The following is a 14,033-nucleotide window of genomic DNA, read 5'->3' on the forward strand; positions in this document are numbered from 1 at the left end:
GAATGAGGCTGAGGCCACACTGCGGTAAGAGAAAGGACTGTCCTTTCAGGAGCCCACACTTTGGAAAAAGGCCACCTTGCTCCTACACCCGCCTCTTTAGAAAAAAGTTTGTCTATGTATCCAATGAAGCGAAACCAACCAATAGGTCTGCCAGGATCATGTGATCACCAGGGGCGTGGTGTGTGCAGCCGAGGATTGCAGCCTAGCACCAATGCAAGCCGGAGACTGGAGTAAAGGACCCGGCCTGTAGCGCTAATGGGACGAGGACCATGGTTGGCGCAAAGTGGCACAACGCTTGTTCCATCACCGCTAACAAGAAGCAGAATGGCCCAATATGCGGCCCAAGACTGAATAATGTGCTGCATTGTTTGCCAAGGTACGTCCCCTACTATTCGCAGTCCATAGTCTTTGGGTGTACGCTGAATCACCTCCTCAGTTACTTCGCACATATAGTGGGGTTTTTGGCATTCCACCTGCAGATGCAGTCAACAAGTTAGATGACCGGCAGTTAGGGAAAGTCTGTGCAGAAAACTGGCTGGTTTCCCGTCAACCGCAGAGGGCCGACAACCCACCTGCAACTAAGGAGAGAACAGATATAAATAAAGCTTGAATGGAAAAAAAAAAGATCAGCAGACCTAAGATTCAGGTCATGTACGCCTCCTACGGACGCTAGACTAAAATTGAATTTGGTTCTGTAGGAAGGGTATGGCCTGCCTGAGGGGAGCCAAGGCTTTTCCCAACTAGTGTCAGCCTTCTAGTGGCAAAGGTCTATGTACATAGTGCAGTCTAAAAATGACATTGACTTGAAAATCTCCTTTTAATGACCTTTGCAACAAATGACGATGGGTAGACGTCTTACAGGGAATAAAACATTTTAACATAATTTCATAACAAGGAGACATTTTTGTTTCTGTATAAGAATAATTTGTGAATGCCTTTTTAGTTACTACCGATTCTACTATAATTAAATTAAGATACAATTCTTAAAGCTAAAGGCATATGTACACCACCAACCAATACAATTCAGTTATTTTGCTATTCTGGCTTTCTAATGGCAGAATATATCATTTAGATTCAATTGCTATTAATAAAATAACAATCTTATCAAGTGGGTTGATGAAAGGGCTTTTCAGACAGCAGAAGCTATTTTTCTTGTTATAATAAAAATTATTAAAGGACTCAGTACTTTTCTAAAGGCCGGCATTGTACACTATGATAGCTATAAAATAACATGTACTGTCTATTTTGCTCCCGACGTACAAGCTAAATGTGTTAATAGGGCTTCATTAGCAGACTACACTTTTCCATTTCTCAAAAAAAAAAACATACCGCAAATAAACATGGGGGCCTATTGGTGACGAATGTCACTGTATGGCAACAGTCACAGGCCTTCATTAAACGTATGCGTCAAGAAGCTCCAGTGACGTAAATGTCCATATACGGACACTTATCACTGGAGCTTACCAACGCAGCAGACTCTGGCCGCCCTGTCAGACAATGTCAGCTCTGTGGAATCCACACAGAGAACACCCACCCGCAGGGCTGCCCTATTGTACCTTCCAAACAGCTCATGTCCCGGCTGCTATCTTGGCCCAGGAAGCTACTGGAGCTTCCCTGGGGTGGTCGCTAATGGACACTTACCTCACTGGACGTTCCCAAAGTATTCGGTAAACGGAGACCAGTGACGGATGCCTAAGAGTGGTAGCTGTCACCCGTAGGTTATAATTGTATCGGTTTAAGATAAACGTCATGAACAGGGTCATGAGAGTTCTTGACGTATCAGTTAAAAGGATACCAGTATAGCCTATGGCGGGCGGATACCACCGCTAGGCCTCCGTCACAGTTTACGTTTAACCTAATTGTAGGGAACTTTTTCCTGACGTATGCGGTAAATGTTGGCAAAAAACATGTACAGGGCCTTAAATATATACATAATGTTTTGAACTTGAATATACAAATTATACGCACCTTTGACTCTAAAAATTAGGTTGCATTCATGTTTGGCATATGCCTGTACAAAGGACACAAATGCTTTCATGCCTTTCTCGAACATTGCACGATCACTTTTCGCCATAGATTGTAATTTTGGCAGATGATCCACTGTACATTTGAAGTCGGCCATTTCTTCCAAAGGGCACTATTTATCAAGAAATTACAAAAATTATTAACTACTAACAATAAGAAAAGTTGATAGAGAAAATACAGCCACAGAATAGAGCTGGCACAAGACATTGAAATATACTCAATATCACAAACTAATCCACGTCACCTTTTTCTTTCTACTAATGGACATTAAAAAAAAAAACAGTGGAGTAGATCTGATAGCGAAGAAAAGCTTAGCTGAGCTTTCACATCAACTTAAGAGAAAACATCCATAAAATGACAATAACTGCAAAAAAAGATAAAGGACTCATGCAAAGATTATCATGTAGTCAAGTTTTTCCGACCCACTGGTGGCTTTCGGAGCTAAAAGAGCAAAGCACAAACAATACACAGCAGAAGTGCCCCTACACACTTGCGGAAGAAAATACCGATCTAATACAGATGCGTAATACAAATAGTTATTTTTACAATTTGTTCGTTTTTTGTATTGTATCAGTTTTTGTTTCCGTACTTTGTTATGAGATGACCGTTTTTATCCGTATTTGTTCTGTTTTTTGGTAAAGGTTTAACTGTTTTTATGTGGTTATTAAAATGTTATTTAATTTCAAGCCATTGATTTCTAAGGGTTAAAAACAGTACCAATGCAGATCCACTAAAACATGCTGCGTATTAAAAAAAAAAAAAAAAAAAAAGTGTCTAAAAACAGAAGTGTGAATAAAACCCATTTAAATTTAAGTCAATGTTTTTTGCAATTAAAAAAAATTAATTAAGTAATAAGGATTCTGATTAATGGAATTTTAACCCCTTTAGGACGCAGCTTGTTTTGGCTTTGTGGACACAGATGATTTTTTCAAATCTGACGTGTCACTTTGTGGTAATAACTCTGGAATGCTTTAACCTTTCCAAGCGATTCTGAGATTGTTTTCTCGTGACATATTGTACTTCGTTAGTGAAAAAATTTGGTCGATAAATGCAATATTTGTGAAAAACGTCACATTTTAGAGAAAATTAGCATTTTTCTAAATTTAAATGCATCTGCTTGTAAGACAGATAGTAATACCACACAAAATAGTTACTAGTTAACATTTCCCATATGTCTACTTTATGTTTGCATTGTTTTTTTTTACGTCCTTTTATCTTTCTATGACGTTACAAGGCTTAGAACTTTAGCAGCAATTTCTCACATTTTCACTTAAATTTCAAAAGGCTATTTTTTTCAGGGACCAGTTCAGTTCTGAAGTGGCTTTGATGGCCTTATATATAAGAAAGTCCCCAGAAATCACCCCATTTTGAAAACTGCACCCCTCAAAGTATTCAAACAGCATTCAGAATGTATTTTAACCCTTTAGGCATTTCGCAGGAATTAAAGCAAAGTAGAGGTGAAATTTACAAATTACATTTTCTTTGCTGAAATTCTTTTGTAATACATTTCTGTAACACATGAAGTTGCGTTTCCCTGGTAAAACCTTCTTTTTATTGCCCAGATAGAAATATCCCACACGCGGTTCTAGTGTGGTAATGGACTGAAACACAGGCCTCAGAAGCCAAGGAGCATCTAGTGGATTTTAGGGCCTCCTTTTTTTTAGGAATATATTTTCGGCACCATGTCAGGTTTTAAGAGATCTTGTGGTGCCGAAACAGTCAAAAAAAAACAAACAACAAAAGTGACCCCATTTTGGAAACTACACCCCTCAAGGTGTTTTTCTAGGGGTATAGTGAGCATTTTGACCCCACAGGTTTTTGCAGAATTAGTCTGTGAAGATGAAAATCTACTTTTTTTCTGCAAAAATATTTTAATTTTTACAAGGAATAAAGGAGAAAAAACACCCCAGCATTTGTAAAGCAATTTCTCCAGATTATGGCAATACCTCATATGTGGTAATAAACTGCTGATTGGACCCACAGCAGGACTCAGAAGGAAAGGAGCGTCTTTTGGATTTCGGAGCGCAGATTTTGATGGAATGGTTTTCGGTGCCATGTTGCGTTTGCAACGCCCTGGAGGGACCAAAACAGTGGAACCCCCCCCCCCCCAAAGTGACCCCATTTTGGAAACTACACCCCTCAGGGAATTTTTCTATGTCTACACTTAGAATATTGACCCCACAGTTTTTTTTGTAGAATTTAGTGGAATTAAGCCGTGAAAATTAATATCAACATTTTTGTCCACTAAAATGTTGAATTTTTAAATTTTCACAAGGGATAAAAGTGGAAGAAGCCACCCAACATTTGTAAATAAATATCTCCAGAGTACGGCAATACCCCATATGTGGTCATAAGTTATTTTTTTATTAGAAATGAACCCTTTACGTACTGATCCTTTTTTTGCTTTTTCATTTTCGTTTTTCACTCCCTGCCTTCCAAGAGCTATAACCTTTTACTTTTTCCATCTATAGCGGTGTGAGGGCTTAGTTTTTTTGCGGGAGAAGTTGTCGTTTCTATTGACACCATTTAAAGTACCATATAATGTACTGGGAAACTGAACAAAAATAATTTGCGGGCTGAAATTGTTTTTGGGGTTTTGTTGTTACGCCTTTCACCGTGCGGTAAAAACAACAACTTCGTTTTATTCTGCGTCTCAATACGATTACAGTAATACCTTATTTATATAGCTTTTTTATATTTTACTACTTTTACAAAGAAAACACTTTGCTAAAAAAAAAAAAAAAAAAAAAAGTTTTGTATTACCACATTCTGAGAGCCATAACAGTTTTATTATTTGGGCGATTGAGCAGTGTGAGGGCTTATTTTTGGCAGGACGAGCAGTATGCTAACCCTCGACAAACCCCGCGAATTCAGAGCGGGGTCGGCCGATGTGATAAAAAACCCTAAAATGCGGTGATTGCAACCGTTCGCCCATTTAAGGGGTTAATTGCAAAAATCAGCGGCAAAGGACCGCTGGCCGGCAAGAGTGGAGTGTCAGCTGTTGGAGACAGTTGACCTCCCGGTTCCTACTGTCGCCTACAGTGTGCACCAGGAACGACTCAGTAACTATACGTCCTCGTGCGGGAAGTAACTTCCTGCGACGACGTATAGTTACTGAGTGGTGCGTCTAGGGGTTAATGAGCACTAACTATGTTGACATGAAGTATAATACAAAGCTGGCACGTGGGGCATGGTTTGCTGGCATGCATCCCTTTCCCAGTGTCCCGCGGCGTCGTGTGCTTGGCGGCGCTGAACAAAGGGAGAGAAATCTGTGAGGCATTATTTGCTTGGCAGCACTGAACACTGGGAGAGAGCAGGGCGCTCCATTGTGTGCATTTGTCAGCACAAAACACTTGGTGGTGCTGTGTTGTGTGCTTTACAAGCGCACAATGCAGCACCACTCTCCCCTCGTATTCAGCGCCGCTCTCTCTCCTATGAGCAGCCCCCCAAGCTGCTGTTCAGTAGCCACACAGAAAATGTTGCCTACCCCACTGCATACTATAGCGGAGTCCATGGTAAAAAGCAACAATAGAGTCTGTCCCATCTGTAGATGTAGACATTTAGAAAGAGTGCAACACAATGGACATCATATCTTGTTTCAATGTCCTACATACATGTGGGTCAAGCAAAGGCAAATAGAATGTCCTTCTGATGTGGAATACGTTGCATCAAAAATATTATTTGGAGGGCACACATGTTGCATTATAAACCTGAATAAGAGAACTGAAAATAGCTGAATATAATAATAATAACAACAACAACAACATTTAACCCCTTCCCGCCGGATCACGTATATAAACGTCATTAAAATCGGTGTCTTACCGCATTTTGACGTTACTGTACGTCATGGAGATGGCACCCTAAGGTATCGGCCAGGACCGGAGCTAGCCTCCGATCCGACCGATTAACCCCTCACATGCTGCGTTCAATAGAGATCGCAGCATGTGAGGAGTTTATAGCCACCGGCACCCCAGCAACGTGATCGCTGGGTTGCCGGTGGCTGCAAAGGCGATCGGAGGGCTAATGCTTACCTCCCGATCAGCCTGTAACGGAATCCTCCTATGCCCCGTCGTCGGCGTGGCCCAGGAGGCTTCCGGTACCATCGGCAAGATGGCGCCGGCTCAGCTTCCGGCTCAGAAGCTGAGCCGGCGTCATCAGCAGTGGGTGTCCACTGTATGTTACAGCGGACAGCCCGACCTATCGCCAGGAACCGGAGCTAGCTCAGATTCCTGGCATTAACCCCTTCGATGCAGCGATCCATTGTGATCGCTGCATCCTAGAGGTTTGTAGAAAATCGGCAGCCTTGCCATGCGATGGCAAGGCTGGCGACTGCTACCATGGCAACAGGAGCCCTAACAATGGACTCCTGTCTGCCATTACGTAAGCGGATTAGGCCCCGCACAGAGGCGGAGCCTGATCGGTTTGCTGTCAGTGAACAACTGACAGTTCCAATACATTGCCCTACATAGGTAGTGCAATGTATTAGAACATCAAACAAACAGTTGGACATTCAAGTCCCCTAGTGGGACTAAAGAAAAGTGTAAAAAAAAGTAAAAATAAAAGTTGGAAAACATACAATAAAAGTTTCAAATAATAACACAAAACACAATCGCCCTTTTTCCCTTATCAAGTCATTTATTATTGAAAAAAATAATAAAGCCATACATATTTGGTATCGCAGCGACCGTATCGACCTGAACTATAAAAATATTATGTTATTTATCCAGCGCAGTGAACGCCGTAAAAAAAAAAACCTCAAAAACACTGCCATAATTACTGTTTTTTTGGTCACTGTCTTCCAAAAATTGAAATAAAAAGTGATCAAAAAGTCGCATGTATCCAAAAATGGTACCGATAAAATCTATACCTCGTCTCGCAAAAAACAAGCTCTCACACAGCTCCATCGATGAAAAAATGTAAAAGTTATGGCTCTCACAACTTGGCGACAGAAAAAATACATTCTCTTTCCAAAAGTAATTTTATTGTGCAAAAAGTTATAAAAAAAGAAGTTCTATAAATTTGGTATCGCCGGAATCGTACTGATCCGCAGAATAAAGGTAACATGTAGTTTATAACGTACGGTGAACGGTGTATATAAAAAAAAAAGTGGCACAAGCTGGTCACGACATATTTGACACTGAATTGGCATATCTAGGGAAACATTTTAATTTGTACCTTCCGCAGCGCAATCATTTATGGAAAAGACACGTGGGGTGAAAATGCTCACTACACCTCTTAATAAATGCCTTGAGGGGTGCAGTTTCCAAAATGGGGTCACTTCTCAGGGGTTTCTTTTATTATTTCACATCAAAGCCTCTGCAATTGTGAACCAATACTTTATAAGTCGCCAAATTAGGCCTCAATTTTACATGGTACTCTTTCACTCCTGAGCCCTGTCGAATGTCCAGGCAAAAGATTAGGGCCACATGTAGGGTGATTCTAAAACAGGGAACACCGCATAATAATTGAGAGCTGTCTTGTTATGGTGGCACAAGCCGGGCACCAAATATTGGCGTATCTAAATTTTCATTCTCCCACATCGTGTGCACACGAATTTCTGCAAAACACCTGTGGGGTTAACATGCTCACTACACCCCTAGGTGAATACCTTGAGGGTGTTGTTTCCAAAATGGGGTCACTTCTGGGGGGGATCCACTGTTTTGGTCCCACAGGGACTTTGCAAATGCAACATAGCGACCAGAAACCAAATGCAGCAAAATCTGTACACCAAAAGCAAATGGCGCTCCTTCCCTTCTGAGCCCTGCCGTGTGCCCAAACAGCATTTTACGACCACGTGTGGGGTATTGCCATACTCCAGAGAAGTTGCTTTACAAGCGTTGGGGTTCTTTTTTTCCTTTATTTGTTGAGAAAATTAAAAATTTGGAGCTAAAGCTACGTCTTATTGAAGAAAAAGGATTTTTTTTATTTTCACTGCCCAATTCTAATAAAATCTATGAAACACCTGTGGGGGAAAAATGCTCACTACACCCCTAGATGGATTACTCAAGGGGTGTCGTTTTCTCAATGGAGTCACTTTTTTGGCGTTTTCACTGTTTTGGTACCTCAGGGGCTTTGCAAATGCGACATGGCCTGCGCAAACCATTCCTGCTAAATTTGAGCTCCAAAAGCCAAATGGCGCTCTTTCCCTTCTAAGCTCCGCCGTGTGTCCAAACATCCGTTTATAACCACATGTGGGGTATTGTTTTACTCGGGAGAAATTGCTTTACAAATGTTGTGGTGCTTTTTCTCCTTTAGTCCTCGTGGAAAATAGAAAAAATTAGCTAAACCTACATAATCTTTGAAAGAATGACGATTTTTATTTTCACGGCCTACTTCCAATAATTTCTGCAAAAAACCTGCGGGGTCAAAATGCTCACTATACCCCTAGATAATTTCCTCAACGGGTGTAGTTTCCAAAATGGGGTCACTTTTGGTGGATTTCCACTGTTTTGGCACCGAAAGAGCCCTTGAAACCTGACATGGTGCCTAAAATATTTTCTAATAAAAAGGAGGCCCAAAATCCACTAGGTGCTCCTTTGCTTCGGAGGCCGGTGGTTCAGTCCATTACCACACTAGGGCCACATGTGGGATATTTCTAAAAACTGCAGAATCTGGGCAATAAATATTGAGTTGCGTTTCTCTGGTAAAAACTTCTGTGTTACAAAAAAAATAGAATAAAAATTAATTTCTGCAAAAAAAAATGAAATTTGAAAATTTCACCTCTACGTTGCTTTAATTCCTGTGAAACGTTTAAAGGGTTAAGAAACTTTCTAAATGCTGTTTTGAATACTTTGAGGGGTGAAGATTTGAAAATGGGGTGACTTTTTGGCGGTTTCTAATATATAAGGCCCTAAAAGCTGCTTCACAACTGAACTGGCCCCTGTAAAAATAGCCTTTTGAAATTTTCTTGAAAATGTGAGAAATTGCTGCTAAAGTTCTAAGCCTTGTGACGTCATAGAAAAATAAAAGGACGTTCAAAAAACGATGCCAATCTAAAGTAGACATATGGGGGATGTTAATTAGCAACAATTTTGTGTGGTATAACTGCCTGTCTTACAAGCAGATACATTTACATTTAGAAAAATGCTAATTTTTGCAATTTTTCACCAAATTTTGGTGTTTTTCACTGGTAAATATTGAATTTATCGACCACATTTTTCCACTATCATAAAGTCCAATGTGTCACGAGAAAACAATCTCAGAATCGCTTTGATAGGTAAAAGCGTTCCGGAGTTATTACCACATAAAGTGAAATATGTCAGATTTGAAAAAATGGGTCTGGTCCTGAAGGCCAAAATGAGCTTGGTCCTGAAGGGGTTAAAGAGGCTCTGTCACCAGATTTTGCAACCCCTATCTGCTAGTGCAGCAGATCGGCGCTGCAATGTAGATTACAGTAACGTTTTTATTTTAAAAAAACGAGCATTTTTGGCCAAGTTATGACCATTTTTGTATTTATGCAAATGAGGCTTGCAAAAGTACAACTGGGCGTGTTGAAAAGTAAAAGTCCAAGTGGGCGTGTATTATGTGCGTACATCGGGGCGTTTTTACTTCTTTTACTAGCTGGGCGTTCTGACGAGAAGTATCATCCACTTCTCTTCAGAACGCCCAGCTTCTGGCAGTGCAGACAGCGTGTTCTCGAGAGATCACGCTGTGACGTCACTCACAGGTCCTGCATCGTGTCAGACGAGCGAGGACACATCGGCACCAGAGGCTTCAGTTGATTCTGCAGCAGCATCAGCGTTTGCAGGTAAGTCGATGTAGCTACTTACCTGCAAACGCCGATGCTGCTGCAGAATCATCTGTAGCCTCTAATGCCGATGTGTCCTCGCTCGTCTGACACGATGCAGGACCTGTGAGTGACGTCACAGCGTGATCTCTCGAGAACACGCTGTGTGTCTGCACTGCCAGAAGCTGGGCGTTCTGAAGAGAAGTGGATGATACTTCTATACACAACGCCCAGCTAGTAAAAGAAGTAAACACGCCCCGATGTACGCACATAATACACGCCCAGTTGTACTTTTACTTTAAACACGCCCAGTTGCCAAAAATGCTCGTTTTTTTAAAATAAAAACGTTACTCTTATCTACATTGCAGCGCCGATCTGCTGCAATAGCAGATAGGGCTTGCAAAATCTGGTGACAGAGCCTCTTTAAGAAGAAAAAAAAAAAAAGGTGTTGAGGCAAATCCTTGAACATAGTTCAAATGCCAGGAGGGATTACTTGCGCACCATTAAAAAATAAAATAGAAGATATGTAAAGCGAAGACAGCATTGGGGTGATTTATAAAAGATAAAATATTTACCTTTTGGTTTATTGAAAGAAAATTGACATATGATTCTTCCATTGGAAGCAGAAACACAAGAGCATTGCCATGATTACCAATTCTTGCTGTACGTCCACACCGATGAACAAAAGAACTGGAAGGAAAAATTGACATCACTGAGGCTAAATAGCCAGAAATACAGTGTGGATCAATGTATAGAGGGACAATTTAAAGGGGTTGTCCAGTCATAAGAAATTGATGGCCTTTCCTCAGGATAGGTCATCAATATCTGATTGGTGGGGGTCTGACTACCGGCACCCCCGCCAATCAGGTGTTTTGAAGGGGCTACAGCGCTCGAACGTAAGCCGTTTCCCCTTCATTCCTTATCTGCTCGTACTGTAAATCGGTGACACACTTGTAGCGGTGATTCACAGTATTACAGCCTTCTCCCATTCAATTCTCCCCTTAAAGAGGCTCTGTCACCACATTATAAGTGGCCTATCTCCTACATAATGAGATCGGCGCTATAATGTAGGTGACAGCAGTGCTTTTTATTTCGAAAAATGATCTATTTTCACCACTTTGAGGATTTTAGATTTATGCTAATGAGTTTCTCAATGAACAACTGGGCGTGTTTTTACTGTAGACCAAGTGGGCGTTGTACAGAGTAGTGTATGACGCTGACCAATCAGCGTCCTGCACTCCTCTCCATTCATTTACTCAGCGCATAGGGATCCTGCTAGATCCTTATGTGCCGTCTTATACGAACACATTAACAATACTGAAGTGTTTAGACAGTGAATAGACATTCCACGGGATGTCTATTCACAATCCCTGCACTTCGTTACTGTTTTTGTGGTAGTTACAGCAGAGCAAGCGTAATCCCGCTGTAACCTGTCATTTGCAGCGTAATCTCGCGGGATTACGCTTGCTCTGCTGTAAGTACCACAGAAAGAGTAACGAAGTGCAGAAATTGTGAATAGACATCCCGTGGAATGTCTATTCACTGTCTAAACACTTCAGTATTGTTAATGTGTAAGTATAAGACAGCACATAGCGATCTAAAAGGTTCCCTATGCGCTGTGTAAATGAATTGAGAGAAGTGCATGACGCTGATTGGTCAGCGTCATACACTCCTCTGTACAACGCCCACTTGGGCAATAGTAAAACACGCACAGTTATCCATTGAGAAACTCATTAGCATAAATCTAAAATCGCTAATAAAGTGGAGAAAATAGATCGTTTTTTAAAATAAAAAGCACTGCTGTCACCTACATTACAGCACCGATCTCCTTATGTAGGAGATAGGGCACTTATAATGTGGTGACAGAACCTCTTTAAAAACAACTGATCGGCAGGGGTGCCTGGAGTCTGACCCCCACCGATAAGATATTGACGTCCTATTCTGAGGATAGAGATCAAAAATAACCTAGAAGCACGATGATCCTTGAGAGTAATTTTTCAAGATAATTTTATTATGTATAATTCATATGCAATTAACTCTTGCAATTTTTTCTGATATGCGATTTTATCACGATATGCGTTTTTTTCACGACGTTTCGACCTAGCCTAGGTCTTTATCACAATCGCTATAAATGAAGAAATAATAATGTAACGTATACAACATGCGTAATGACATAATAAAACATAATGAACAACTGAATAGGGTATCTACGTATTACAGAATATGAAACATATGTCCAAACATAATATGCAAAGTCCAAAACGGACATAGTTAATAAAGCATACATATTGATCAATAATTCAATATATAAAGTTAAAGCAATATTGCAATGTATCAATCATGAATATTGTGGAGATATTCATGTCGTTCTAAGTAAAAATACACCTGAAATACAGTATATTAGTACTATCGCATAGAAATAAGAATTTAGTGATGAAATAGGGCTATCACATGAATAACATTGATAATAAGAAATTTAAGAATATTCAAGAAGACACTATGGCAGGCAAGTTTATAATGGTACACATTCCAAAAGAATGGTGATATCGATAAAGGGGTGTAAATATGATGTCCCCTCCGACCATACCATAAAATACCGGTAATAATATTCTGTGCTCAGAATGAAGTATATGAAAAAGGAGAAGAGATGTTATTGAATAGAGTCCAGAGAGTCAGCATACCTGGTTATTGATGTAGGTATAATGTGGAATGGCGTCTACCAGACGCTCTTCAGATTATGGTCTGTAGGTGGTATCTCCGAAGTGGTGTTTAAATATAGCGCGACCCCACCGGATATCCGGTGTGTGGAACGCACACGGAATCCAGCGCATGCGCACTACACACAGCAACGCTGTGTACTTGGAACGCAAGCGAAATCTAGGATGTCAATATGGACATGATCGCTGGTTTAAATTAAACGATATAGGTGACGCTGAGATGTCCTAGCTATTATGGTAAGTAACTTTCTCAATTCCAGGTGGAGAAATGGTCATTGTAAGTACATCAAGTATTATCTGACTATTATTTTATTGTGAAAAGAAATGATAATAAGCCATATAATGAAAATATGTGAATAGACTCAAATGCAATTCTGAAATGCAATATATAATATACAGGTGGATTGTATGGATAAACTAGTATAACCAATGTATGTGTAAGAGGAAAAAGAAGAGAGAAAAGGAAAAAACGTCATAATAAAGAAAATCATATATATGAATAATAAGCAAAATAAACAGAAAAGTAAGAAAAGTGAACCGGTTTTTATGGTACCTGTATCTGGTCATCTAATCGATCTCAAGTTTCTTAACGTGCCTGAAAGAAATGAATATAGGTGTTAAATCAGCGGGAATGTGGACAATGTTCAGGAAAGAAGATCATATTCCCTATTGAGACCTTTAGGTACAAGAGTCTCGAGTGTATGTATCCAATATGATTCTCTTGTTTTTAGTAATTTGATGTGATTGCCACCCTTTCTAGGTCTGTGTACCTGCTCAATGACCTGGAATTTTAATTGAGAAAGGTTGTGATTAAATTTCTCAAAATGCTCAGGAAGGGGTAACCAAGTTTTTTTGCATCGTATAGTGGACTTATGACTAGACAACCGATCCTTAATATGTTGTGTGGTCTCGCCTACATAGACCAGACCACATGGGCATTTGATGAGATAAACCACAAAATTGGAGTTGCATGTGAAATAACCTTTTACCGGAAAGGTCTTGTTATAATGTGGGTGTTGAATCTTATCACCCTTAATGATGTTAGAACAACATGCACAATGCAAACAAGGGAAGGTACCATGGCGTTTAGTTTGAAGAAAGGTTTGACGAGGGATCTTCGTAGAGCTGCCAATGTCAGCTCTAATGAGGCGATCCCGAATGTTGAATGATCTTTTGGAACACATCACTGGACTAGTAAATTCTGTGATATCAGGATAGGCCGTGTGTAATGCTGGCCAATGCTTCCGAATGCTCTGATATAATTTGGGAATAATCGGATGATACGCAAGTACTAATGGAAATCTATTTTGTTTAGGTTTATTAGTAAGTGATGTGGTCCTATTAGTCATAATTGATCTATCCAATTCCTGTGATAGAAGTGATGTAGGATACCCTCTCTCCTCAAATTTAGTAGCCATTTGATGTAATCTGGTAGTTCTAGTATCAATATTGGATACAATCCTGGAGACTCGAGTGAATTGTGATCTTGGTAAAGATCGTATCATATTACTCGGATGACTGCTATTGTAATATAGCAGACTATTCTTATCTGTTGGTTTAGAATA

The 14,033-nt window shown here is 40.2% G+C and overlaps 1 protein-coding gene across 1 annotated transcript in view; it reads right to left on the reverse strand.

The window, feature by feature from the left end:
- The window catches only part of DDX55 (DEAD-box helicase 55), a 50,824-nt gene that overhangs the window by 15,654 nt on the left and 21,137 nt on the right, over nucleotides 1-14,033 (reverse strand). The window contains exons 11-12 of the mRNA XM_075854547.1: nucleotides 10,327-10,441; nucleotides 1,969-2,137 (exon numbers count right to left, since the gene is read on the reverse strand). Of these exons, the coding sequence (XP_075710662.1) occupies nucleotides 1,969-2,137; nucleotides 10,327-10,441 (284 nt within the window). The remainder of the gene's footprint in view (nucleotides 1-1,968; nucleotides 2,138-10,326; nucleotides 10,442-14,033) is intronic.

The sequence above is a fragment of the Rhinoderma darwinii genome, chromosome 1 (assembly GCF_050947455.1).
Source record: "Rhinoderma darwinii isolate aRhiDar2 chromosome 1, aRhiDar2.hap1, whole genome shotgun sequence".
NCBI classification, from domain to species: Eukaryota; Metazoa; Chordata; class Amphibia; order Anura; family Rhinodermatidae; genus Rhinoderma; species Rhinoderma darwinii.